Genomic DNA, 24,653 nt, shown 5'->3' on the forward strand with positions numbered 1-24,653 from the left:
TCTGTGAGGATTATTGTTTGAAGCAGGGTCTGCTAAGTTTTTACCGTGCTAGCAGCGTGGCTCCAGAGATGGCAATGTCAGCCTGACATTCATACCCCCCTCACGATGAAGTGCAATGACTTAAGGGATCTCCGGACAAAAGTTTTAAAGTGCAATCCTTAAGTTTATGACTGAAAACTAACGACAGTCCCATCAACCACCACTCTGTGTTTTGTGAACATGGTCAGCAGTATCCCTGCTAAACACCAGCATGGATGTGTAGTCATTCAGAGCACGTTAGCATGCTGATGTTCTCTCTTAGCCCTGCTGTGCAGCCTCACAGAGCTGCCAGCAGGGCTGTAGACTCAGCCTTGTTTTCTATCTATCTTCAAATCTCAGTGCTACATTTATTAACTAGCCCAAAGACTGACAGCGTCTAGTGACAGGAGCGCTCTCTAAATGGCCCCCGGCTCAGAAATCTCCTCTGGATGAGCCCTGTGTCTCAGACAGGCCAATGCGAGCAGGTTAGCTGCTCCCTGTTTTTGTGGCTTCTTGGCTTATGACCATTGACCCATGACAAATCCTACCTTCAATCAGGAAATGACCTCAGTGATCTTCATTTGGCTTCTGTGTAGATCAAGATTGTGTTTGGCATAAATGGCTTGTTTACCTTCAGAATAATTAGCTAAAAATGAATGAATTTGCCATTTTGTGAGAATCATAGGATCATGTCTTAATTGATTTTCAGTAATACAACTTTTAACTTGTTTATCTTATCTTTTGACCATTTTGTTCAGCTAAATACATTCATATGTCAAGTACAAGTAAGGCATTCCTTGTCCATAATAATGTATTCTGCATTTGTTCCCACCAGTATACCAGCTACTTTTCCAGGGACTTTTGCCCTTGTTAAACTATTTACAGGACACAGTAGGCAAGCCATTGTTCTGGTAAACATTTACACCACGTATCAGACTGCCAGTCACTCCTTTTTTCTGGGGAATGTATTTTAGGAGCCCTGACCACATGTGCTTATCTGCCTGAGTGAGCCCAGAGGAGACCATGTGAGGCGAACATACCAGGGCTTACTGCTGTCCGTCTCCCAACTGATGAGCTGCTTTGGATTGGTTGGTGTCTGGCAATGAATGAACATGGGACATTCATGGTTTAAATTAAGATTTGATTAGTTTCTGGATTGATGTTCAAGGAATATGACTGGTATTTTTATGTTAATGTTAAGGCTGTGGGTTATTTCTGTAGGTGACAGGTGTATATTGTGTTGATGATGAAGCTTTGTGTGATGGTTTTGTAGCTTTAAATTACAGATCTGTCTTTTTTTAAATCTGTGATTTATAGATTGTTTGCCCAGCAGGCTATGACATTAGGTATATATGCTTTTCACTTTGTAAGAGGGGATACGAATAAGGTAAAGTTGGGAGATGGGAGTGATCTGGTTCAGGTTAGTGCAGTGGCTTTAGCACTGCTCACAGCTCTGCAATCGTCAAGAGACAAAGCTTCCAAGAACTCAATTTTAGAGACATTCCCCTGGAACCTAATCTACTCTCTCAGGGGTCCACCTCCCACTGAAGTTGGTTTGAATGTTTTATTTGCAGCCGTCGCCCCCTTTTGTGTTAGAATTCTTCTAGGCAGTATTGTGTGACATCCTTTCTGTGCTCTCAGACTCTCACAAAGGTTTGGTTCTTTCTAAGCCGCCCTGAAAGTGGCCTGGTCCTCTCTTTTCACTCGATAAATGGATAGAAATGGAGAGGTGGTGTAATTTGGTGGTGAGAAAGTACTTGAACAGAAAACACTCACACAAACACACAAGTCTCAGACTGAAAACATTCCATTTTCCCTTGACATTTGCCCTCATACGGAGTAGACATTCAGAAACAAGCATGGCGCTTGCATGCGTGTATGATACACAGATAAACTGCGCATGGCTGCATCTCTCCAAATCATGCAACAGGTGTGTAGCAAATAGAGGCCATAATCTCAGTTGTCATGTAATTTGAATCTTCTTCTCCTTCTGATACAAAGAATAGATTCAACTCGCAAATCTATTTTATCTTGTTGTATATTCTTGGCGATAAAAATTTGTTCACACAATGCAGCTGGCTTAGTCCGACCCTAGTGACAAGATTGGCAGTTATACGTGCCCCTAATGCTGTGGTGACGATGGAGGTGATGTAAGTGCCCGTCTTTAGCCAGGCTGCCTGAGGCGCCCGGCCAACCCAGCTGATATTCACTACCCCACTAACAGCCGCCTCACGCTAGTTAGCGGTATAGCAGTCTGGCTTATCGAATGCATCACGGGTGACTGTTGGACTGCGGTTCCTCCTAAATCTGGAGCGCTTGATGTGGAAAAGCTTATGGGGGTTAATGTGGGATCTTTTCACCCTTTCAAGGCCTTTGTCGTAAATTCATACATGGAAATGCTAATCGGCGGTCACAGGTTTGCTGACGCAGGCATTGATGCAATGGGATGTGTTAGAGAACAGGAGTGGAGACCCACAGAACAGTAGTCTGCCCACATGCTCGCTTTCAATTAAGGTCATTGACAGAGGTGGAAGGGAATACTGCGTCAGTATAATACTGCAATATCACAATAGTATCCTACACATACTATATTAAGTTTGCAGTCTTGAATCATTACATGCTATCCTGAAATCTCAAGGTGTTTGAGGAAAGAAGTGGGTTTTTTTTTCTAACAGTTTTAATAATGTCATCACATAAATAGCCAAACATAAAGTGTTTAATGCAGAAAAGCGAACAGACAATTCTTGAGCAGCTGCACCTCAGGCTTTTACAGCGTGAAGATCGCTAACAAGTAGAAACTTGATTATACTGTATGTTTTCTGTTACACCTACAGTGCTCTTGTGACTTCTGGCCAGCCTTTCTTTGTTACCATATAACTAATTCTGTCATGGAGACAGAGAAAAATACACCGGACTAGCCCTCTCCCCTTCCCCCTCCCACCTGTTGCACACAGACAAACAGTTGTACACTGCATTGTTACAAAGTGGAGGACAACTGCTCCAGTGCGCTCTGTCTGGCAGGGCTGATCCACTCCAACAGAAGGCGATGCCTCCTCTCCCCTCTGAATTGCATTCCTCTGATCTCACATCAACCTCTCAGAGCTCGCTCAGATGGCTTCTACCTGTCAGGATTCTGATCTCACTGCAGATTTAGTCGTCTTGGCTATACGGTGCCCTTTAGTTGGAATTTGGGATTAGGATATTAAATATCTGCTTCTTGACTGCACCTTCTAAAAATGAACTTATTGATGTTAGATTGTTGGCCTACACCTCCTTCCTGTTTGACATTAGATAAAATTAGATATATTATTTACACATGGATGAAAGGAGTGCTAGAATATTGTAGTCAAGTAAAAGGGCTGTAACTTTAAAGACATTTTACTCATTTCTGTAGATGGGACTTCGCAGCCTCCACATCCACATAGAATCAATAGTAGAATAAAAACATGCAGCAGTCACGAAGTTTGTAGTTGTTCTCACCACAAAAGTTATAAAACAACCTCCAGTTCCAGTGAGAAGCGTGAATGGAATTTGTGAGTTCCACCCTTGGATTTAGATTAGCTATGTGCTGAGTTTGCACATCTCATCTTCTCATCATGGCATCCATTACCTGCTATAAAGGCAATGCAATAACGTTAAAATATCCAATGCGCGGATTATGAAATAACAGAGCAGTAATTGCAGACACTTCCTTATTGAGAAAGCTGTGAGAAATTCCTAACCAGTCCGTTTTACAGTACACTTCATTTGATCAACACAAAGAGATTAGAATTGAAGAGATCCACGTGGCGGGCTCAGAATAACTGGCAACGGGTCACGCAATCGGGCCTCTTTTTGAGATCTTTGTTTCCTCCGCGGCTCTATAACCTGAAGCGCTGGCATGTATGAAGTTAGAGGGCAGGGTTTGTGTGTAGAGGCCGCCGTGCTGCTGCTGTTCACACTTCAGGGTGCACATTTATCACTCTTGAGCTGTCACACACACAAACTTGGCATAAACTGTCAGGGGTCAATAGTCCAGAAATAATAACACACACAAACGCACAGTGGGCATGAAATGTCAGGGGTCAACAGATTTGAGAATGTGGCCGTGCATGTTTTGTCAATATGCATGTACACGTTGCTACAAGTGCATTGAAAGGAAAAATGTTAATATGCTGTTGTTAAAATGGTGTTTGGTCTTGAGGGACTTGGTTGGCTGTGCTGTGTCAAGTACAAGGTTAGAGCAGATCTGGATACTTTATACCTTGTATATGCGACAGTATTATACGGGGTCAAGGTCAGGAATTTGAGATGTGGTAAGAAGACAGTGAGGGTGTAGGTGTCAAACAGCCCATTCCTGCCACAGCTCAACCCCTGACCTTTTTGACACCCATCCACAGCCTCCTACACTAAACCTCCTGGCATGACACTCTAAAGCTTGAGGCTGCAGATGCAGGGAGGGGCAGAAGGTGGTTCTACACAAGTGTTATCCCAAGTGTTTTTGCCACAAGCTTGTCAATCTGTTTCATGTCTTTGTGCGGCGCTAGAATCCTGTGCTGATGTAGTTAGCATGCCATGACGATATTTCACACTCTCTGCAAACAATACGTAGGTGCTGGACATATTTCAAGAGTGTGTGTTTAGACTGGCAGGACACAGTTGGAGGGACAGGCCTGAAATTAAGGAAAGCCGTGCCAGGACAGGCCTTGTTTTCCAAGATCACGCTGTCTGTTTCTGACTGGGTTTGTTTCCGGAGGAGTCTTGTCACCATCACTCAGTTATTGGCATCAAGTCAGACACAGCAGTGAATGGCATCAGCGCTGCATGGAGTTTACATTTCTCTTTAGATCACAGAATTTACACCGTTTCCATAGGGGTGAGAGTAAAAAAGAAAATGTGGTTGGATTGCCGTGTGTTTTTCAGATTTTTGGATTTGGCTTTTGTTCCATTTTCTTATGTTATTGATGCTGTGATTTGGGGTTGTTGTCTTTTATTTTTGAGGTTGTTTTTTGTGGACTCCAGAAAGACAAGCAACCACTTTATGGAAGCTAATGGGCATCCAAAGAAAGAATAAAGAATAAATGCTTTTGTCATATTCATAGCCAGCATGTTGGCATCAGTATTTCTAATGATGCTGAGCTCTTTTTACCAGTCCACTTGGTAAAAGTTGTACACAGTTGCCCTTTCTGAATAAAGCGTGTGCTAAAACTCCTCAGTTCAGCACACAGAATAACAGCTAATCTGCTGCTAGCGATAGCAAATGTGCCACTCATAAACCCCACAAATCCTCAGAGAGCACATTTTTTGGTGTTAGACTGTAACAGAACCGATACAAAATATTTTTATGGGTGATAAAGGACATTCTTACTTTTGTGAAAAGGCAGAATTTCTTGCAGTTACCATCTTTATCTGTACGGTTCCTGAAAGCACCAGCGGGCTCTGCTTTGGGGGCATTAGGAGGGATGGGGAATGTGGCGCTATGTTTGGAATCTGAGATGGGTCCACATGGCAGCCAGCACGTCTCTAGCCACCCATACCCTCTTTACCCTCCCCCACCCGGCCCTTCCCCCGGCCCTCCCTCACCGTCATCGCAGCCCGTGTGAACTAAACTTCCTTCTGGTCCTCAGCAGAACCAACATATTGATAGAGGCAGCTCCTCTGGAAAAGCGTTGCTTCTGTTTTTAGCTGGAAGACAGCCCACGTCTTGTTTGTGTGCGCTGTTCATCTTTTTTTGCACATCCTGTTGCGTGTGGGTGGAAGTGGTCTCTGATTAATTTCAAGTCACACCCCGCTCAAAGTTGAGGTCAGAAAGAGGTGTTCGAAGCTGTTTTATTTGCTTACAGAGTGACTGTTTCGGTCAGTGCAAAAAGCCTGTTCTAGGCTATTTGCAGCCTAATGATTTTGTTGTTTATTGAGGATTTTTGACAGTTTTCACAGAACAAGACTCAACAGTTCCCCTGCTGACCTCTGACCTGTCTCACAATCCATCAACCTAAGAACTACTTGAACTTGAGGCCATTACTTTTTAGGGGTTGGGGAGAAATCCATCAAAATAATTGTGGATCCTTCTTGACTCCACAGCAGAGCCTTTGCTGTGTTTTACTTTGCTTTGATATGAGTGCCTCATGCAAGGAGAGATAGCAACCTGACTGTTTCAAATGCCCGTGGGGGTTTTCATCAAGGCTCTGAGGGACGCTAGACGAGTGTGGGCCTGTCTTCACCCTCCTGAAAGAGAAGACCGTCTATAGAAATGTCTTTTATTTATATAGCACACAATATTTCAGGTACAGTTTTCATTCATCACTTCAATCCTGAGGGCAGGTAACGCACGTTCAGCAAATATGCCTACAACACCCTATTTTTGAAACATGTTAATGTTTGCTTTAGGATCCCCGCCAGCACTGAAATTGAACAGAGATAAACTGTGTTTCACAAAAACAAGACGGGTGTGGTGGTCAGGTGTAGGTGAGGCTTTTTGTTGACACTGCAGGTGTCACGTGCAGGATGGTGTCACAGGGTTTAAATTCCAAGCCACACCAAGTCCATGCCAGACCATAACAAAGAGAGCTTTGAATGTTACCAATTACCTTTCCATTGTGCAATGTTCAATCAAGCTGAAGTCACCCGCTTTTAGGCCTTGATGAGGATGTTGATGAACTGCAAAGGAAACATGCTACTCAGAGCGTCATGAGCCCGCCAGAAAGCTCAGTGTTGGCAGAAACAATCATTGGCATCATTTTCTGCCCTTGTAAGGACTGCATATTCTGATGGAAGGTGGAGATAGAGACTTCAGAGAACAGACGTGGATCATGTGGGCTTAGCTCATGTCTTTTCACTAACCTGGCTGCACCTGCACCACTTTTATTGACTTCATGCTGACAAATGTTGGCGAATTGTTTGTGCTTTGCTGTATGGCCACAGAGTCAAGCTGCACCAGCCTGGTATCGGGCCAGTTCGTGACATGGTCATAAAAGTGAATTTATGAATGCTGCATTAAAGAGCAAGAGGTCCATGGCCAGGGTGGATGGATGGGGTAAACACAGGAGGTCGATGTTTGACTCCCGAGTGAAACCAACTGTCCACGTGAAAAGTTTTATTTTGAAAGTCTAACTGGACTTTACACATTATTATTGCGCATTTGGCCATGAAATGAGAAGGATGGTGGACGTGGTGCAGGCATGAAAGATACTTCTGATTGAAATACATTAAATTGAAAGTCATGAAAAAATGGAAAGCTCATGTTTAATGTGCGCGAATCCTGTAGATTACATTTCGTGACTGTTTCATGAATTGCCATGGGACTGGGTTGGCTGCAACAACCATACTGATGTTGTGCCCGGCTTTCACAGCAAAGGAAATAAGAGTATTGTCAGAGCTGCTGGCCAAGAAGGCTTTCACAAGAAGGCTTCACCAAGCAGAGCAGGAAACTACAACATTATGCCAAAATCCGTTCAGAGCAGTGACTTTTTTTTGCTCGCTCTTTGTGTTCTGGTTTTTAGCTCTTCCATGTGGCGTACGTGCTCATCAAGTTTGCTAATTCACCTCGTCCTGACCTCTGGGTGCTGGAGCGCTCTGTAGACAACGGGAGAACCTTCACCCCCTGGCAGTATTTTGCACGTAAGTTCTCATGTCATTGTATTTTGCAGCATTTTAGTTTTTATTGTATTCTCAACAAACACTTCCTGCATGCTGTCTCAGTACTTGTGCTATGATTCTAATGTTGAAACAATATGATTGAATTCCCCTCTGGAGTTGTTCAGATTATGGGCTAGAAAATCAAAGCTAAAGCTGCTTACACATACAGTATAACCTACCAGTCCCCCAGCTGTCAGTGATTTGTAGGTAAATCTAGTAAATCTGGAATGCGTGTTTGGATTTTTTGGAGTAAATTGTTTTCTTGTTAAAAAAAATGTCTGCTATTCTACACAGTCATCTGTGCAAAACAGTAGTGATTTAGCTCATCCCTGCTTGGCAGAAGCTTTTACGCTTTTTCTTCGTTGCACCTGGTTGCAGGTTTTCACTTCAGATGCAACAATAATGTGTTTGTAATAAACATACGTGACTGCAAAGCGATTTGCGGTGCAAAAACAGAACAGACGCAGCCACTTATTAGCAAAATCCTGTAAAGTCACCCAAACACAGATGTGGAGGATTATTTTGCCTTTGTAATAAACAGCTACTCAATTATAATTAGCAGATTTTGTTTGAAAAAGGCATTTTTCCTGGCAGATACATTATATAAGGACACACACAGATGCAGCTATTAACATTAACAATGGAGCGCTAAGCCATGCCAGAGATCCAGCATGTAGGATACCAGAACCCTGGAACCAGCACTGCAGCCATTAATACACCTGTGTCTTTTCTGCTAAGACAAGTCAAAACGTCGGCCCTGAAAAAGAGCCTTTGTGAAGATTGTGGATTTATATTTGTTCACCAGCAGACATGTAATCCTGGTTCACTGATCAGCCTGCTTAAGAAGACAGGAAGTGTGTTTGTTTATGGCGTCTTAAAAGGAAATCAAAACTAACAACCAAAGACTGAAACCTTGAATGAATTCCAGGAGAAATGTCAGGCTTAAAACTTTGATGTTTTGCACTCGATTTTGCGTAGAACATGGCAAGCGGTGACATGCAGTGAATTTCAAACTTAATTGCCCAGTTCTGTAATATCATACCATTTATAAATTACCTGAACTACATACCTGAATACACACTCTCAATTCGCTGAGTTGGCATATCTGAGTTATGATGACTAATATCCGGGAGGCAGCAGTGCATGTATACACTGCCAGGAGACACGACTGTGACTCATCAGATTTACGATCTCAGAGTTTCTCTTTGCCCTCATGTTCACTTCATCCAAGTTCATGTTCATTCAGGATCTTAAAAGAGTTCAGCACAGACTCTACTTCTTAACACTCGTGATTCATTCCCCTAACTTTAATGCTTTGAAGGCTTTGCTTGCTTTGTCACAAATACTGTAATTAGATATTACTTTTCCTAGAATTGACATCACTTATACAATAACCAATAGTCCAAAATACACAGGTAGTAATGCAAGACATTCACATAATACATATTTAGAATCCAGGTGAATCCATTCAACATGCGTCTTCTTTGCTGTTTGCCTTCTGGGTTTGACTCTCCAACAACATGATTTGTAAATACAAGGTGAGACGAGAGCACCTGAACACAACTGTCAATGTTTCTTTAACTAGGTAATGATATGTTATATTAATTGGTGATAGAGGGTGGCTCTACAGAAGTCATCCATGTGATAATATTATTGTTATTACTTTAAGATGAGAAATGCTTGTAAAATGGAGTGACAGATTAAAAGACTTATTCTTTATTTGTTGTTTTTTGGCAGATTCAAAGCGCGAGTGCCTTGAGAAGTTTGGAAAGCAGCCCAATGCTCGTATATACAATGACAACGACCAGCTCTGCACCACAGAGTACTCACGGATCGTCCCTTTGGAGAACGGAGAGGTAACATATCAAGCGGCTACATTTTATAAGATATCAAGAACAGTCTTTGAGAAATAACTATGTGCCGTCCAGATTGTGGTGTCTCTGGTCAACGGTCGGCCGGGGTCCAAAAACTTCACCTACTCTCCGCTGCTGCGAGACTTCACAAAGGCCACCAACATCCGCCTGCGCTTCCTCCGCACCAGCACCCTGCTGGGCCACCTGATCTCCAAGGCCCAGAGAGATCCCACCGTCACACGCAGGGTGAGGCACATACCGCACAGCCTCACACAGAGGTGTCATGCTGGCACACTCTTGTTTCCCATTTGGGCAAGCCAGATTTACAACTCTGTACCAGCTACCCTCCAGCGTCCTTTTTGCTGACACAAAGACACTAACCTGCTCCCTCCTGCTCACACATTCATCCTTGTCAAGGCCTAGTGCCAGATCTGTCTGTCCAGTCATCACGGTAATACCCCTGGTAGAGACAGCGAGGACTGGCTGTGGACAGCTCCGACAGGCTGCAGGTGCATAATGTGGCACATACAACAGGATGATATATATTGATAATAACTGTCAGTAATGAGGCTAAAGCCTGTGTTTCTTATTTGATGTTTGATTAGATGGTCTGTAACAATTGTAAATCTCTTGTAGACGTAATTCAGAATTCATGTCCAAACATCATTCATTCTTTGTTTGACAGTCTCAGAATGAAACAGCGATGCCAGCTGTTCTTATCTTATTTTTTTGTATGTATAATGCACCGATTCACCCCATAAACAAGCCTTAGCTCATGGATGGTGGTTTCGGATTGTACTCGTCAACATGTGTGACTCACTGTTGCTGCCAGGCGAAGGCAGATATTTGCTCTGGTGTGGGTGATGTTGCAGAGTTGCTGATAAGGCCGCTTTTACTTGGAAGTAGCAGTGATGATAACATTTTCCTTGTTTGCTGACAGTATTACTATAGTATCAAAGACATCAGCATCGGTGGACGCTGCGTTTGTCATGGGCATGCACGGGTCTGTGGTGGGGGGCGTAACCAGGACAGCCCAAACAGGTTAGTAACACTTTTTTATCTTAAACAATGATATGTATACACACACAACATAAAAGTGTTCCTTATAAGCATTTTAAAAGTTAACTTCGAAGTATGTCTTTATTCATTAACATGCAGTAGCTGAGTAGTCTTTTTGTACAATGGCCTCCAGTGCACTGAGATGACTACATGCTGGAAACCTTGAGGCCGCAGAGATGCTGCCAAATCAAGTGATTTGAGTGATAGTGAATTGTTTCAGAGGAAGCGTTACCTCATACGCTTGTTCATTGACATCACCATTGTAAAGGACACCAGGTTATTTTACTTACCCTGATTACAGGCTGTAACTTTGTAAATAGTCGGTAAAAGGTCAAGATGTGTGATAAAGCTCTGCTTTGAACCACTGCTGCTGAGAATACTCTCAACAACTAAACAACAGAACAATGTAACATCCCTGAATGCTTCATTGTGTTTTATTGTTTGCTAGAAACTTGGGTATTTTAAATGAATGTTCCCATTGGCTTAAAGCTCCACCCTCAGGAGTTGGTGGAGACCAAGACAGAGCTAAAAGTAGAGTGAATGTTGGACTTGCATTAATCAAGAAATTAATGTTAGTGTCAGTGTCTGCTGCATAAATAGGCAGCTGTTTGCTATAACAGCTTAATGAGGTAATAATAATTTGTCAATACTGTGTTTACAGCTTGTTCTGCCATCCCCAAGTGGTTAAAAAATTAATTAAGGCAGCCTGAAAGAACGTTCTGGGATTTTGTGTTGCAAATGAGAGTCTGAGCATCACTAAATCCAGCTGTCTCATCTTCTGTCTCTAGACTCCAGTGTGAGTGCCAACACAACACGTGCGGTGAGTCATGTGACCGCTGCTGCCCAGGCTTTAACCAGAAGCCATGGCGTGCTGCAACTGTTGACAGCCCCAATGAGTGTCAACGTAAGTGTACATGTACAACAGTTCATTCAGTGTGTAAACAAAACCACACTCTGCTACTCCCCACGCTGCTGGCTCCTTGAATTACGACCCCCGGAGAGGACTGAAGTGTCCTTTGATATTTAAGCCCTGTTGTGGATGCCCTGATATGGTATTGTGGAGAGCCTCAGTCAAGAGTTGAGAGGACATTCCTCATATGGTATGTGTGATGAGCAGCACAGTGCACAACTAGCTCCAGGATAACTGTTTTTTGTCATCTTAGCCAGCTTGTGAGCCAGTTAGCCGGGCCCGCGCCAGCCTACCGGTTAGTCCCCCATGCAGGCTTATCGGCGAGCCATGCAGTCAGCCAGCGGGGCCTGTGTCAGCTGGAATCTAATTGCTTTGGACTGCTGACAAATTTTCTGCTCATGAAACATGACCTTGTAGCAGCCACAAAAGCAGAGAGAGAAAGATGAAGAAGACTCATAATCCAAACAGTGCAGTGGAAATGCACCCTAACCATTCATAAACATTAATGAGAGACTGGGGTGGTATACAGGAAGAGGATGTGCCTTCTCGTTTAGTTTGGATTTTATAGTTTCTCTTAATACTTAACAACCAGACTTACAACTCCTTTTTCGAGAATGAGTAGCTTAGGGTGCTTAAATACAGACGGGGAGTCAAAGGTAATTTGCTGAGACATATAGAATAATTTGTGTGTGTGTGTGTGTGTGTGTGTGTGTGTGTGTGTGTGTGTGTGTGTGTGTGTTTGCGCGTCTGTCTCGGGGCTTTCCTCCTCAGCCTGCCAGTGTTTCTCCCATGCCTTTGACTGTTATTACGACCCAGAGGTGGAAAGGAGGGGAGCAAGTTTAGACACCTTCGGCAGGTACAACGGTGGAGGCGTGTGCACCAACTGCCAGGTATGAAATGCATTTCAAGTCTAAACTGATTCCCCTGTGTGAATGTGTGTGGTTGTAGGGGAGGAGGAGGGTATAAGAAAATGAAGAAAAATTCCATGTTGTCTGTGCATATCTTTATGGAGTCGTCCGTGGAGCATTTGATACTGCACCATTTGCTCTGCAACTTGTGCGAACGGGTTTGTGAGGCCCAAACAAAGCTGTTCCATTTACACACTTCCCCCTAACCCCCCCCCCCCCCCCCTCAAGAAATGAATTCTGTGTCATTTTCATTTGCTGAGATAAAGTTGTATTGAGTGTTTTGTTGATATGATATCCCTCGGGAATATGACACTGATGCAGAGAGCGTAAGCATTGTATCACATCATATGCGTCAATGCGCATTTGAAACGAGAGACTTTTTACGGAGTGAAGAGGACTCTTGTGCTCGTCTAAGGTTGTCTTCTGTTCTGTTCTCCCAGTTCATTTATGTCGGAGCTATGGCTCACACATTATTTCCATGTCCTTCTTTAGCACAACACTGCTGGAGTGAACTGCGAGCGATGCCTTGAAGGTTTCTACAGACCTTTTGGAGTACCTCCAGAGTCTCCCACTGGATGCATACGTGAGTTTCATTTTCATATCTTATTCCCTCACTTTTTGATTGTTTTTGCTTCTGTTTTATTTGTTCTTTTTTAAAAGAACTTTGCTTGACAAGGATCTGAGTGTTGCTGGACTATTCAGGAACCACTGGGGTGTAATGTTGCCTGGATGTATCTGGGCCTATTTGTGTCTCAATCTTTAGAGTTGTGACTGCCTTGTGTATGTTTTGGTATTTTTCCTCATTCTATTTAATTTGGGGGTTGACATGGGTTGAAATGGATGTTGTGATTTGTGTGCAAGTGCTGCAGTCTGTTTTCATTTTGCTTCTCTATACATATGGAGGGGGAAATAACTATATGAAACAAATGAGAGCCAAAAAGCCCACTGCCATTGGTTTGATTCATCGGTCACATTTCCAGTACAGCACTGCATAAGTTTGGGAACTAAAAATTGTCTCCCCGTGCACTTATTTGACCTACAGTATACATGACGCCAAAGTTTGCATCCAAGCCAAACCAGGCTTATATTCAAAGAGAGGCATCAGTGTCTCGCTTGAGACAGACACAAATGGCACCACTGCACAAGCACCACTGGCACCACCGCTTGTATTATTGCTAAACTGGGCTCCACTTGTGTTGACATTACTTTAATGGTCCATGGCTGCTCCTCGCAGTATAAATAGCTGCCAGTTGTGTTTGGACATTAGAAAGTAGTGGAATTTAACCGGTTGCCCTCAGCGCTTTGAAACGTAAACCATAAAATCCACAAACTCAATTAAGTCGGCCGAACAGAGGAAGGTGTTCTATGGCAAAAACAAACTAAGTGAAGGTTCAGTAATCATTATTTGCTTCTGAGATATCTCATTTGGAGGTGACGGATGGTTAAAAGCTTTATCTACTGTGTGCACATTTGTCTATATATGTTATTGAAAAAAACATAAACAAAACATGTGACCCCACCAGCCTGCAGGTGTGATGAAAGGACTACAGCCGGTTGCGAAATGGGATCTGGAAGGTGTCTCTGCAAGCCACAATTTACTGGAGAAAACTGTGATCGCTGTGCTGACGGATACTATTACTACCCTCAGTGCATTCGTAAGTTTTTTCTTATCACTGGATACCAAGCATACCTAACGGATGGATGGATGAATAAATGGGCAGTTGGGAAACATAGGGGTGGATGTGCTGAAGCTGTCATTCTGGTGTGCATGCCGTGCTATACTGCTTGAACAACATCTGTGATAACTGCGAGTAAGGCAGTGTGAGAAATGAAGTCTGTTTGAATCATAGATGTCAGAGAAAACTTTAATGTTCAAACTGTATTTGATGAAATGATGCGTTTGGGAGCTCGGTGTGTCAGTGTGCACGCGGTCGGGTGAAACTGTACCCACCCTTTGATGGCAGGAGTCTGTTTCACGTCCACCCTTTGTGTTCCAGTCTGTCAGTTTTTAACCTTCAGGGAAGAATAAAAGCTTTTTTTGACCAGACTTATGGTTGTTATATACTCAAAGAATTATGCCTTTTATGCTGCACGGCTGCGTGTACATGGTGCAGTATTGACTAACGCACATTCCGCATGCCATTCCTCTATCTCAACAAACAGATGCAGATAGTAGACACATGCATCTTATCTCATTCTGATCAGGCCACAGAGTCAGAGGCTGCCAGGGTGTAAAGATAAGCCACCCAGTCTTTCATCGGATAATTAATCTTTTTAAGTAATTTTCATTTTTACTTCCAGTGTTTTTTCCTCACATAAGTCTTTTTCAGGATCTCTGCATGAACTTGCTGTTGCATTCAGCTTCTGTGTTCCAAATGATGAGTCACAGAGAGGCATCTTAGCCATGTAAAGAGTTCCTTTTCCCTAATGCTAATCATACTCTTCAATGTGAACCGTTTTGATTGACCTGTGGCATCATCTTAAACGTTCATGCTATTTTTATACATGAAAAGCACCAAAGGTGTATTGTTCTTTATGTTGCAGAAACACAAAATTAATTGCAGACTGAGAAATTCAGACTTGGCATGTCGTGAGGAGCAGAATGATTTATCACTAGAAGTTATTATTAAAACACAGTTCTGTCATCTCCAGGCTGTTAGCAGTGACAAACTAGTCTAAACACGCTGACACAGTCATCAGGAGGCCGTCGGGCTTTCTGGAGATTCCTCTCTGCTGTTTTGTGTCACTGCATGAAATTTATGTTTGTGATACAGCACATCAAAGTTGATGTAGTTTATTTCTGTTGGAAGGCTGTGATTATTTACATATGGAGGGTCACGATGTTAAATGAATTGTTGTGGGAAATACACTTTTTTGCTTTCTTGTCAAAGTCTAAATGTAAAGATTGATATTGGTCTGTATTGCAGTGTTACTGCTAGCTGCAGCCAGTTCCCTTAGCCTGTTTGATACAGGGGAAACAGCAATGGCTCTGTCCAAAAGTGACAAAATCCACCTACCAGCACCTCCAAAGCTCACTAATTTACCTGTTATATCTTGTTTGTTTGATCATTACAAAAATGAAAGCGTTAAAATGACAAGTTGTGGTTTTAGGGATTTATTGCTGACTCCAGCGACATATTTACTGTACAGCTGTGAGAGCCGTGTCTCAATAACAAATTAAATGATCATGTTTACCAAACTGTTGAACTTTTATTTTAATAATGTTTGCCTCAAGCTACCTTGTTATCTGGTTTGTGAATTTTTAATCTTACAGCGAAAGCAATTCCCCACTGCAATAAATAACGGTGACATTTGAGGTTTTACTTGATCACATTTTCCCGTCCGTGGAGGTCTTAATTTCGTGCCTTTCCTTTGCAATCAGGCTATCCCGTGTACCAGACGACTACCAAATCCCCTGCAGGACCTATTGTGGGTAAGTTCATTAAAGAAGATTTTGCAGTGTCTCCTACCACTCGCAGGGTTTTTTAACAGTCATTTAAAATGCGGTCGCTCCTTCTTTTTTCTGTTTTGCTTCATCTTTTTCTCTGTCTCTCTGTTTAGGGCCCACCGCCTGCCCTCCGGGTTATTTTGGCTCACCGAGCTGTCAGCGTGAGTGTGATTAGAGCTGATTTGTTGTGCTACTATAGAGTCATTCAGACGGCTATGCTATGCTGCTTTTATAGCTTCTTCTTATTTTCATTTGCTGTATCTAAAAAAGAAAATCCCTGCTCTTTTGTATCCTCTTGAAGAGCTTTTTTACAGCACAAGCCTTGACTTTTTTTACTTAGAGGCAGCCCAGGTTGTTAAAAAGAGCTTTAGAGGACCATGTAAGGCACCAGTGAGTCTGACTCGGTTTTCTGCAGAGCTAAATGTTAAGAACACGTGGCACCGGTCAGTCAAGAAAAGGCTTAATGTATGCAGGCACGGCTAAAGGTCAGATCACGTTTGCAACCCTTATGAAATCAGAACGTCCGGTTCATTACGGCTGGGTTTAATGCAGTGGTTGAAATAGTAGATCTGCTGCTCAGTGACAGAAGATCTCTTGCAATTGGTGAGCACTGATGCTCTTACATTGTCATGTGCGTCAGTGGGGATTTAAGTTCAAGTGGGCTCTGTCCTCTCCTGATTGCAGTAGTCAGTTGGGACTGTTCAGTGAGAAATAACCAGTCTATTATTAGTTATGGGCCCTGTTCTAAATTCCCTTTTCTGGTTTCCTCCAAGCTGGGAAACCCATTATTAGTATTATGGCATTTCTATTCAAACAAAGACCTTTAGCCCTTAGCCTTTTCTGTTTTATCATTTGTTAAAGAATGTAGGCAAACAATAACTTTCCTTAAACTTATCTCAAGAACATGTCTTTCGTCCTTTGAGCTGACTGAGAAGGAATTTCATCGGCGGCCTTTGAAAGGCTGATTTTAATGTTTTTGAGCTGCTTCGGGGCAAAGAAAACGGTGGCAGCCTCTGTGGTGGCTGCTCTGTCTTACTGCCAAGTCTATTCACATACCAATACCAGGCGAGGCTTGGCAAGACCTGGGCACCAGTGTGGCCGGACCACTGTGTGTCACAATACTATATAGTTCAACTGACGGAAGTATTTGTCATTCCTTGTTGTTCAGCTGGACCAAAGAAAGAGCTCAGGCTCATTTATAAGCAGTTTTCAGGGTTCAGCAGGGTTACTCATTTGAATTTCTATTAGTGAGGATTTAATTTGTTTGCTTTTATTGTTAGAATAAACATTTCTAATGTGTTTGTGCACAGCGTGTGTATGCGACTACAGAGGGACAGCATACGGGGTGTGCGATGCTTCAGGACGCTGCCTGTGCCGTCGGGGTGTGGAGGGGGAGCGATGTGACCGCTGTCAACCAGGATACCACTCCTTCCCAAACTGCCAGGGTAAGAAAACATATCATGCCAATGAGCACTCACCCCCCATGAACTGTAAAAACACAACCTCATCAGTGTAACTTGAGTGAATGATGAAGGAAAATGACCTTTATATTGAAAGAGATGGCCGTGAGGATGTTACAAAGTAGATGTAAACTAAGGTAGCATACCAGAAAAAGAAATGGGGATATGTTTCCGCATCCTTCAGTGATGTTTTGAACTAATTGCTGGCAGTTACACAGTATGAACTTTATTGTACACAAAAGTGTTCCTTTGCCTGCATGAATGTGTTTGCACTAGTTTATGGAGCAAGTACACTTCAAGCAAGGCCTTTCCCCCCCCATTTTAAGCTTTTGACATTTGAACCCTGAGGCTCCAAAACAGAGATGAGGAACCTCTTTCCTATCAAGGGCCATGCTAAATTATTGAGGAGATATATCACGCTAACCTCTAATGCGATGGCTGGAAGTGCTTCGCTTTGGTGAGGCGTCTGATGTCAGATGGTAGTTATGATGATGATACTCACAGCTGCCTTTCCAGGTTTGGGCCTGTCAGTCCGTGCGAGCCTGTCAGCCCGTGAATAGAGGTACTCACAGTCGTAGGTTGTCCCAATCAGAGATGCAGACTTCAGTTCTTGTCTCTAGCCTTGAGCTTGCGATTTACTTTAACAAAAAAAAAAAAAAAAAAAAAAATTGTCCATTTCTCTTGAAAAGTGCGACACTGCATCTGTTGTACTTTCCATGTCATCACTGACATGTCACATCACCGCTATGTAAATGTTGCGTTCAGGGACCAGCTGGCAGGATGTGTTTGTCTATTGTATAATGTGTAGTCTGTCATCCTATTCTTTGTAAGTTAATTATTAGTTGTTCATGTTACAGGTCCTTGCTTTTACAATGCACACTTTATATAATTCTGTATGTTTATGCATTTTCAGTTTTTTTTATGATTGAGTACATTTTAAGATGCAGATAAAATGAATGATTGACTTTATTCTATATGAGGAATATGAATATCTAATTTTGCTAATTTCCTCCAGCGTGTCGCTGTGATGGCGCTGGTGTGGCTGACCGCGTGTGCAGTCCAAGTGGCCAATGTGTTTGCTTTCCCAACTATGGGGGGCAGGAGTGTGACAAATGTACACCCGGCCACTATGGATACCCAGAGTGTGCTGGTGAGTGGGCTTCATCCCTCTGTGTCCACCCGTCTGACTATGACAGATAAACCAATTGGGTGCATGTGATCTCTGTGCGGATGGAAAAAATGTTGCTTCTGGTTTCACTGGGCATACTGTGGCCTCTTCTCATGACTCTGTGGAGGAAACATCCTCATTCTCCCACAGTATCCCGTAAAACCCTTTGTCGTCATCTGCATAGATTTATCTCCAACATTTTACACAGAGCTGGAACGTGAGACATATGTGGACATCTTCCTTCTAGGGTTAGGGTTATGATTATTCCCCAGAATAGACAACTGGGAATCATCACTGATGGAAATGGGGTTATTTTAAACCCTTTTCTTTCAGATTCACTTAACCCTAATGATGATAACAGTACAGGCTTACATTGTAAGTTTTTTGTTTCTTGTCCCCAGTCTGCCGGTGTTCACAGGAAGGCTCATATGGCAACATATGTGACCCACAGTCGGGTCAGTGCCTGTGTCTCCCAGGGGTGGTGGGCCAGCAGTGTGACCGCTGTGCCTCTGGACTCAGGTTCCCCCAGTGCTCAGGTAACTACATCAGGAACATCATAGTCATAAATTAAGTCATTTTGGGACTGAACAAGAGCAGCAGTAAGTCCAGTCATCTTTAATGTGGAAGTGTTTCTTTGGTTGTATGTAGTAATGTCCTATTATTGAAGGACGTAATGTGTTTAATGTGTTAATATTCCCTCCTTCAGCCTCCCTTAAAGCAACATTATGTAGCTATTTCACCTTGGGCCCTGTCTGATAGTCTACTGCAGAGACTAACTGTACAGTTTATTGATTTCCTTGTTTTCACTTTGTTGTGCTTCCAGCCCCCATCAGTATGTGTAACCGAGCAGGAACTGAGGTTGCTGATCCTCAAACGGTATGTCACTCTCAATAAACTTTAGCTTTCTGTCTACCAAAGCAGAATCTTGATCGTGTTTTCATTATCCTTCACAGAAGGGATCACAGTCTAAATTCAGCACTGGCCCTTTGCTTTCCCTCAAAGTCCTATAACTGACAGCACAGTTGTGCTGCTCTTCCAGCAGATTTTCAAAGGAAGTGTTTTTCTCTGAAATGTAAATGCAATTAAAACAAAGGAAAAGAGACTTCCTTCCATTTTGAAGAGGAAGTAAAACAACAATGAATTTCTGGAAGGTCATTTTCACCTCTGTTTTGGAACACAGCCTACATTTGAAAGAAAGAAAAACCACAAATTTCCAGTCATTCAGAAAACTGGCACTGTAGTACAATATGCAACAGCTTGCGTCTGATTTCCATCAATCTGATTGTATAACCTGCCTTTCAACAGTAGCCACCAGTCTCAACAATCCTTAGATTCGTTATCTGTTGTTTCAGGGCTCCTGCCACTGCCTACCAAATGTAGAGGGAACTCTGTGTGACAGGTGTAAACCCCTCTACTGGAATCTGGCTACAGACAACCCTCGTGGATGTATAGGTAAGAGAACAGGGAACTATTGTTGACTTTTGTAAAAGATGTCAGAAAAGAGAAAAATACTTAGCTGACCTCCTGTCAGAGTATTAGTTCTGATCACCGACCTCGTTTTGTTCCACTGCATTAAATCACCAGTAGCAATCTGACATGGTACTGATATGGGTCTTGGCCTCTCTTACCCAGAGGATATGTCAACATACTCCTGTCAACAAGGCCCGATCTGCCTTCCTGTCTCTCAGAGGGGAGCTGAGGAATAACACGTAAATACAGGCAAATTCCTGCTAACAGCTCTCAGTGTGGAGCTGCAAGTCGAAGCTGCAAGATTTCATGCTGTGACTTTGCAGTAATGAGTACCCAGCGGCACATTAAAAACAATACCTCTGGACTTCTGCTTTGCCCCTTCTCCAACCCCACAAGAAATAGCTCCGTCCTAATCCACTGAAAATACTTAATATGAAAATAAATTGCCTCCCATTATCCAGCCGGTGAGAGAACAGCTCCAGGCTTTGTCCAGATACCTGTCTAATGTTACAGTTCTGCACTGTAGAAAGAATGTTGTCACTATCACGCTGCCTGAAGACACAAGAAGGAGGGGGAAATGAGCTTTTAATATCCAAAGAATGCCTCTGGTTGACTGTGGCCGGACATTAAGGGGAAGTTTTTCTTGAAAGCAAGCCATGATAGTAAATCTCCTCTGGACCTTTGATGTGGAGATCTCTGAAGATTGTGGGGTTTTTGTGCTGTTGCGTTTCACCCGTGAAAGTGACAAAATCCCGTAATCAGAGTCTATTCACTGCAGATCCCCTTTATATTTTCCACAACCTTTCCCATCTCTCTCTCTGTCTCTCTCATACCAGAGTGTCAGTGCGATGTGAAAGGGACCCTGAGTGGTGTTGGAGAGTGTGAACAGGTGATTATTCCAAGACCTCCAGTCACCTATTAATCAAACTGGGATTCAGATTAGACTGTTATCGTACTCAGCCACAGTTTTGTCACATTTTTGTTGTTTGTCTTATATTCTCTTCATCATCTGTTTGTCTAGAAAAGTGGACAGTGTCACTGTAAACCTAATGCATGTGGAGATGCATGTGACACCTGTAAGGAGGGATACTTCCTGCTGCAGAAAAAGATGTTTTCTGGTTGTCAAGGTAAGATAATCCTCCTTATCCACACGTCTTACGTCACATCGTACTTACAAACACTGTGTACTGTGTTACTATAGCTTACGAGGAAACTCTAATTTAATCCACACATAACAAGAGCGGGCTTTGCAGGCTTCTACCTTCAAGACTACAGAAGATTTATTCAGGTTTACCTGAAAACCTTGTTTTTGCTGACCTCCAGTGGTCCAAGTTCTCATCTCAGTATAAGGGTGTGGTCAGTACAGCATTACATCGCCGCTGGGTGTGGTTACAGATGCACCTCCCATTAGTGATGCTGGGAGTTGCAGCCAACTTCAGTTTCAACCATAGAGTGCAGGGAAACACTGCTCATCAGTCCTGTATTAGTTACTCTTTAATCAAAATAATGACTTTTACTCTCTCTGACACTGACAGGCTGTCAGTGTGATGTGGGTGGCGCCATTGGTGTGGCGTGCGATGAGATGTCCGGACAGTGTCGGTGTCGGAAGAATGTAGTCGGCCGTAAATGCACAGAGTAAGATGTGGCCATCTTAGATGTCATCATGCATTAGGATTCAGAGAAAATTTGACTTGAAATATTTTTCTCTTTTTCAAGGCTTCTCCAAATTGATTACTAACCTACTTTTATTTTAACTTTCATCCACCTTGTTAGGCCAGCACCAAACTACTATTTTCCAACTCTGCACCAACTGAAGTTTGAGATTGAAGATGGCACCACACCAAATGCCAGACCGGTGCGCTTTGGTTATAGCCCCCAAGAGTTCCCAAATTTCAGCTGGAGAGGTTATGCCATAATGTCTCTGTCACAGGTTGGTTAATATTCACATCACTACCTTAATATGTTGAATACATTGATGTGATTATTCTAATAAATCACAGTATGGCTATTTTTTTTATGACTTTCTGCTACTTCAATAACCTTTTAGCTTCCTTTTCAGTCTTTTCTGACACCACCATGATTGTTTTGCTTTTACCTCTGCACTGAAGTCTCTGCTTAAAGCACTCAGCCACAACAAGCTGATGCGGGAATGTGGACACCAGCTCCTCTTAGAATTAACACTATCTCTCTTCAGCCGGAGGTGATCCTAACGCTTACCCTTGGCTTTCCTGGCACTTTCCATATTGTAATGCGCTACTCCACCCCCCAACAAAAGGGGAGAGCACAAGTGAGAGCAAGGATCTTGGTGGTGGACGAAGCTGGCTTTCAGTCTTGCTGTGACTGTAAGTGAAGGGCCTGCCTTCCTTTGGCTGTGTGTTCCACTGTTCACCTTTGCTCGCTGTCTGTTGATTAACCCACTCTGTTTGCCTCTCCTCTGCCCACCTGGCATGATCTTTAACCTTCCTCTTAGCATTATACCCTCATCGTCTACTCAAACCTGTGCCATTGTAGTCAGTTGTGTGTCACTCTCGTCTCTGCAGAATGAGGTCAAAGTAACAGTGCATGTTGACCCGAAAGACGGGAGGCAGCACTTATTCCGTGTGGTTCTGCGGTTCACTAACCCGAGCAGCACCAGTGTGACAGGTAGCATCAAGGCTACCAATAACAGAGGCACTGCAGGTGAGGCTGCCTCTGACATTCAGTCATCTCTTACACTTCATATGCATTTCATACCATATCATCAAACCCACTCCATCGTTGAAGAAATACAGTAAATAACCCATTTCCTTTATGACATTCATACAGTGTGCCGTGTGTTACTCTACGCTGATGATGTCCTACTTGTTTGTTTCCTGTGCTCTCAGCTGTGAGTGTGTAACATTGCAGACATGTCTGCTGTGCTGTTCTGCAGGGTCAGATCAGAGTAAGGAAGTAATATTCCCTCAGAGTCCCTCCCCGTCCTTCCTCACTGTCCCGGGGGAGGGCTTCGCTGAGCCCTTTGCATTGACCCCTGGGAAATGGATCATTCACATAAAGGCACAGGGGGTTCTGCTGGTGAGTTCAAAATGATCATGGAAACAGAGTTGAAAGAACAAGAATTTGAGTCTTCCTGTTTAATATTGTACTCTGAAATAGTAAATGTGTAATAGGCTGTAAACTACAATGCGCACTGTCACTCTCACTCTGCAGGACTATTTAGTGCTGCTGCCCCGGGACTACTATGAAGCACCTTTGCTGCAGGAAAAGATCACCCAGCCCTGCACATACTTACCCACTGCAAACAGGGACAAAAAGTAAATCTTCAAGATTTCTGTTCAGTATCTTTGAGGTCTGTTCCTATTTCATGCTCACCACTAGACATGCATGACATAAGTAGGTTTTGTTTTCAAAGCCAGCACTTAACTTTCACATCAACTAAAATAGCGTGATCATGTAATTATCTCTCATCATTCTTGCTGATTCTGCCTCTGCTTCTGTGTCTCTCTCCCAGCTGTCTGTTGTATAAGCATGTGGCCATGGATGGCTTCAGCTCCGCACTGGGCTCACAGGGAAGACTCTCCAGCCGCAACGGTCGTGAGAGGAGGCAGGCTCGTGTGCAGCGTCCAACGCCAGATCACCCTGAGATGGTCGCTCTCGATGGCAGACAGGTACAGTAAAGGGCCTGGATTCACATACACGCTTACATATAGTTAGAGCTGTTGGATTCAGAGTTTGGTTTCAATATTGTAGTGAATCACCTTTTAAATCATGACCCTACTGAACACAAAGCTATAAAGCAGGTCTTCAGGGAGGCTCTTATCAGCTGTTTCAAAGTCCAGAATAAAAGGACATGACTGGGCTTTTAGCGTCACAACTGTGGAACTACTGACCAATTAACCAAGGCTCAACCTTTTAAGTCAGCACTTGAACATGCTTTTATAATCTTTTACTGATCGAGTTTTTCCTCCCTTATTTGTTTGTCCTTTCATTGAAGTTCATTAAAATGAAAACAGCTTTGTATGATCTGTCCCGTAGTCGCAGCTCCAGCTCAGTCTACGTGTGCCTCGTCCAGGCCCATATGTCCTTGTCCTGGAGTATGCCAGTGAAGTGGACGCTGTCCAGAATGTCAACGTACTCATCAGTGGCCAGCCAGGTGGCCAAATTCCGGCCAGGGCCAACATTTACAGTTGTGCCTACAGGTGAGTCCCCTATTTGTTGCTTCAGCATTTAAAACATTTCTTGTTCTAGTTTTTAGTTGATTTATGTCTTTGCAATTAGAAAGTTGCAGAATATATATGTTTCTCAGCTGTTGTGTGTCTTAACCCTTGCAGCTTTTTGTGCCGGAGCGTGGCAGTGGACAGTAATAATCGCGTGACAGTGTTGCAGCTTTCTCATAAGACGGAAGTCCTTCTGCAGATTTCCACTACGTCATTCCTGCTGGTGAGGGAAATGTTTCCCCAAAAGATTTAGAATAACTCAATATGTAGACAGCAGCATGAAATCTAAAATAAACGTGTTTCTCTCTGTAGTATAAAGTGTATGCAGTCCCTGCAGAGGAGTTCTCCATTGAGTACGTAAAACCCAAGGTGCTCTGTGTCTCCACTCATGGCCGCTTCACTGAAGACAGGTACGTCACCTTGTATAAACATCATTGCATGCTTTTAATAACAAATGGAGATTTTTTTTCAACACCCATGAACGTAAGCTGCAATTTACGAGATGATAATGCAAGACTAGACCTCTATGTTGTGTTGGCGTATCGAGAC

The 24,653-nt window shown here is 43.1% G+C and overlaps 1 protein-coding gene across 3 annotated transcripts in view; it reads left to right on the plus strand.

Annotated features, from left to right (window-relative positions):
* LOC143328982 (laminin subunit alpha-3-like) overlaps nucleotides 1-24,653 on the plus strand; it is a 51,665-nt gene that overhangs the window by 2,879 nt on the left and 24,133 nt on the right. For all 3 annotated transcript variants that reach the window (XM_076744563.1, XM_076744565.1, XM_076744564.1), the window contains exons 3-28: nucleotides 7,497-7,614; nucleotides 9,370-9,488; nucleotides 9,561-9,731; nucleotides 10,426-10,526; nucleotides 11,333-11,448; nucleotides 12,226-12,344; nucleotides 12,855-12,945; nucleotides 13,886-14,017; nucleotides 15,745-15,795; nucleotides 15,924-15,971; nucleotides 17,121-17,255; nucleotides 18,286-18,420; nucleotides 18,840-18,974; nucleotides 19,262-19,314; nucleotides 19,791-19,890; nucleotides 20,745-20,797; nucleotides 20,930-21,035; nucleotides 21,444-21,543; nucleotides 21,682-21,838; nucleotides 22,449-22,587; nucleotides 22,820-22,962; nucleotides 23,098-23,201; nucleotides 23,399-23,555; nucleotides 23,923-24,086; nucleotides 24,219-24,327; nucleotides 24,417-24,514. In XM_076744563.1, coding sequence (XP_076600678.1) covers nucleotides 7,497-7,614; nucleotides 9,370-9,488; nucleotides 9,561-9,731; nucleotides 10,426-10,526; nucleotides 11,333-11,448; nucleotides 12,226-12,344; nucleotides 12,855-12,945; nucleotides 13,886-14,017; nucleotides 15,745-15,795; nucleotides 15,924-15,971; nucleotides 17,121-17,255; nucleotides 18,286-18,420; nucleotides 18,840-18,974; nucleotides 19,262-19,314; nucleotides 19,791-19,890; nucleotides 20,745-20,797; nucleotides 20,930-21,035; nucleotides 21,444-21,543; nucleotides 21,682-21,838; nucleotides 22,449-22,587; nucleotides 22,820-22,962; nucleotides 23,098-23,201; nucleotides 23,399-23,555; nucleotides 23,923-24,086; nucleotides 24,219-24,327; nucleotides 24,417-24,514 — 2,954 coding nt within the window. The remainder of the gene's footprint in view (nucleotides 1-7,496; nucleotides 7,615-9,369; nucleotides 9,489-9,560; nucleotides 9,732-10,425; nucleotides 10,527-11,332; nucleotides 11,449-12,225; nucleotides 12,345-12,854; nucleotides 12,946-13,885; nucleotides 14,018-15,744; nucleotides 15,796-15,923; nucleotides 15,972-17,120; nucleotides 17,256-18,285; nucleotides 18,421-18,839; nucleotides 18,975-19,261; nucleotides 19,315-19,790; nucleotides 19,891-20,744; nucleotides 20,798-20,929; nucleotides 21,036-21,443; nucleotides 21,544-21,681; nucleotides 21,839-22,448; nucleotides 22,588-22,819; nucleotides 22,963-23,097; nucleotides 23,202-23,398; nucleotides 23,556-23,922; nucleotides 24,087-24,218; nucleotides 24,328-24,416; nucleotides 24,515-24,653) is intronic.

Source organism: Chaetodon auriga, chromosome 12 (assembly GCF_051107435.1).
Source record: "Chaetodon auriga isolate fChaAug3 chromosome 12, fChaAug3.hap1, whole genome shotgun sequence".
Lineage (NCBI taxonomy): Eukaryota > Metazoa > Chordata > Actinopteri > Chaetodontiformes > Chaetodontidae > Chaetodon > Chaetodon auriga.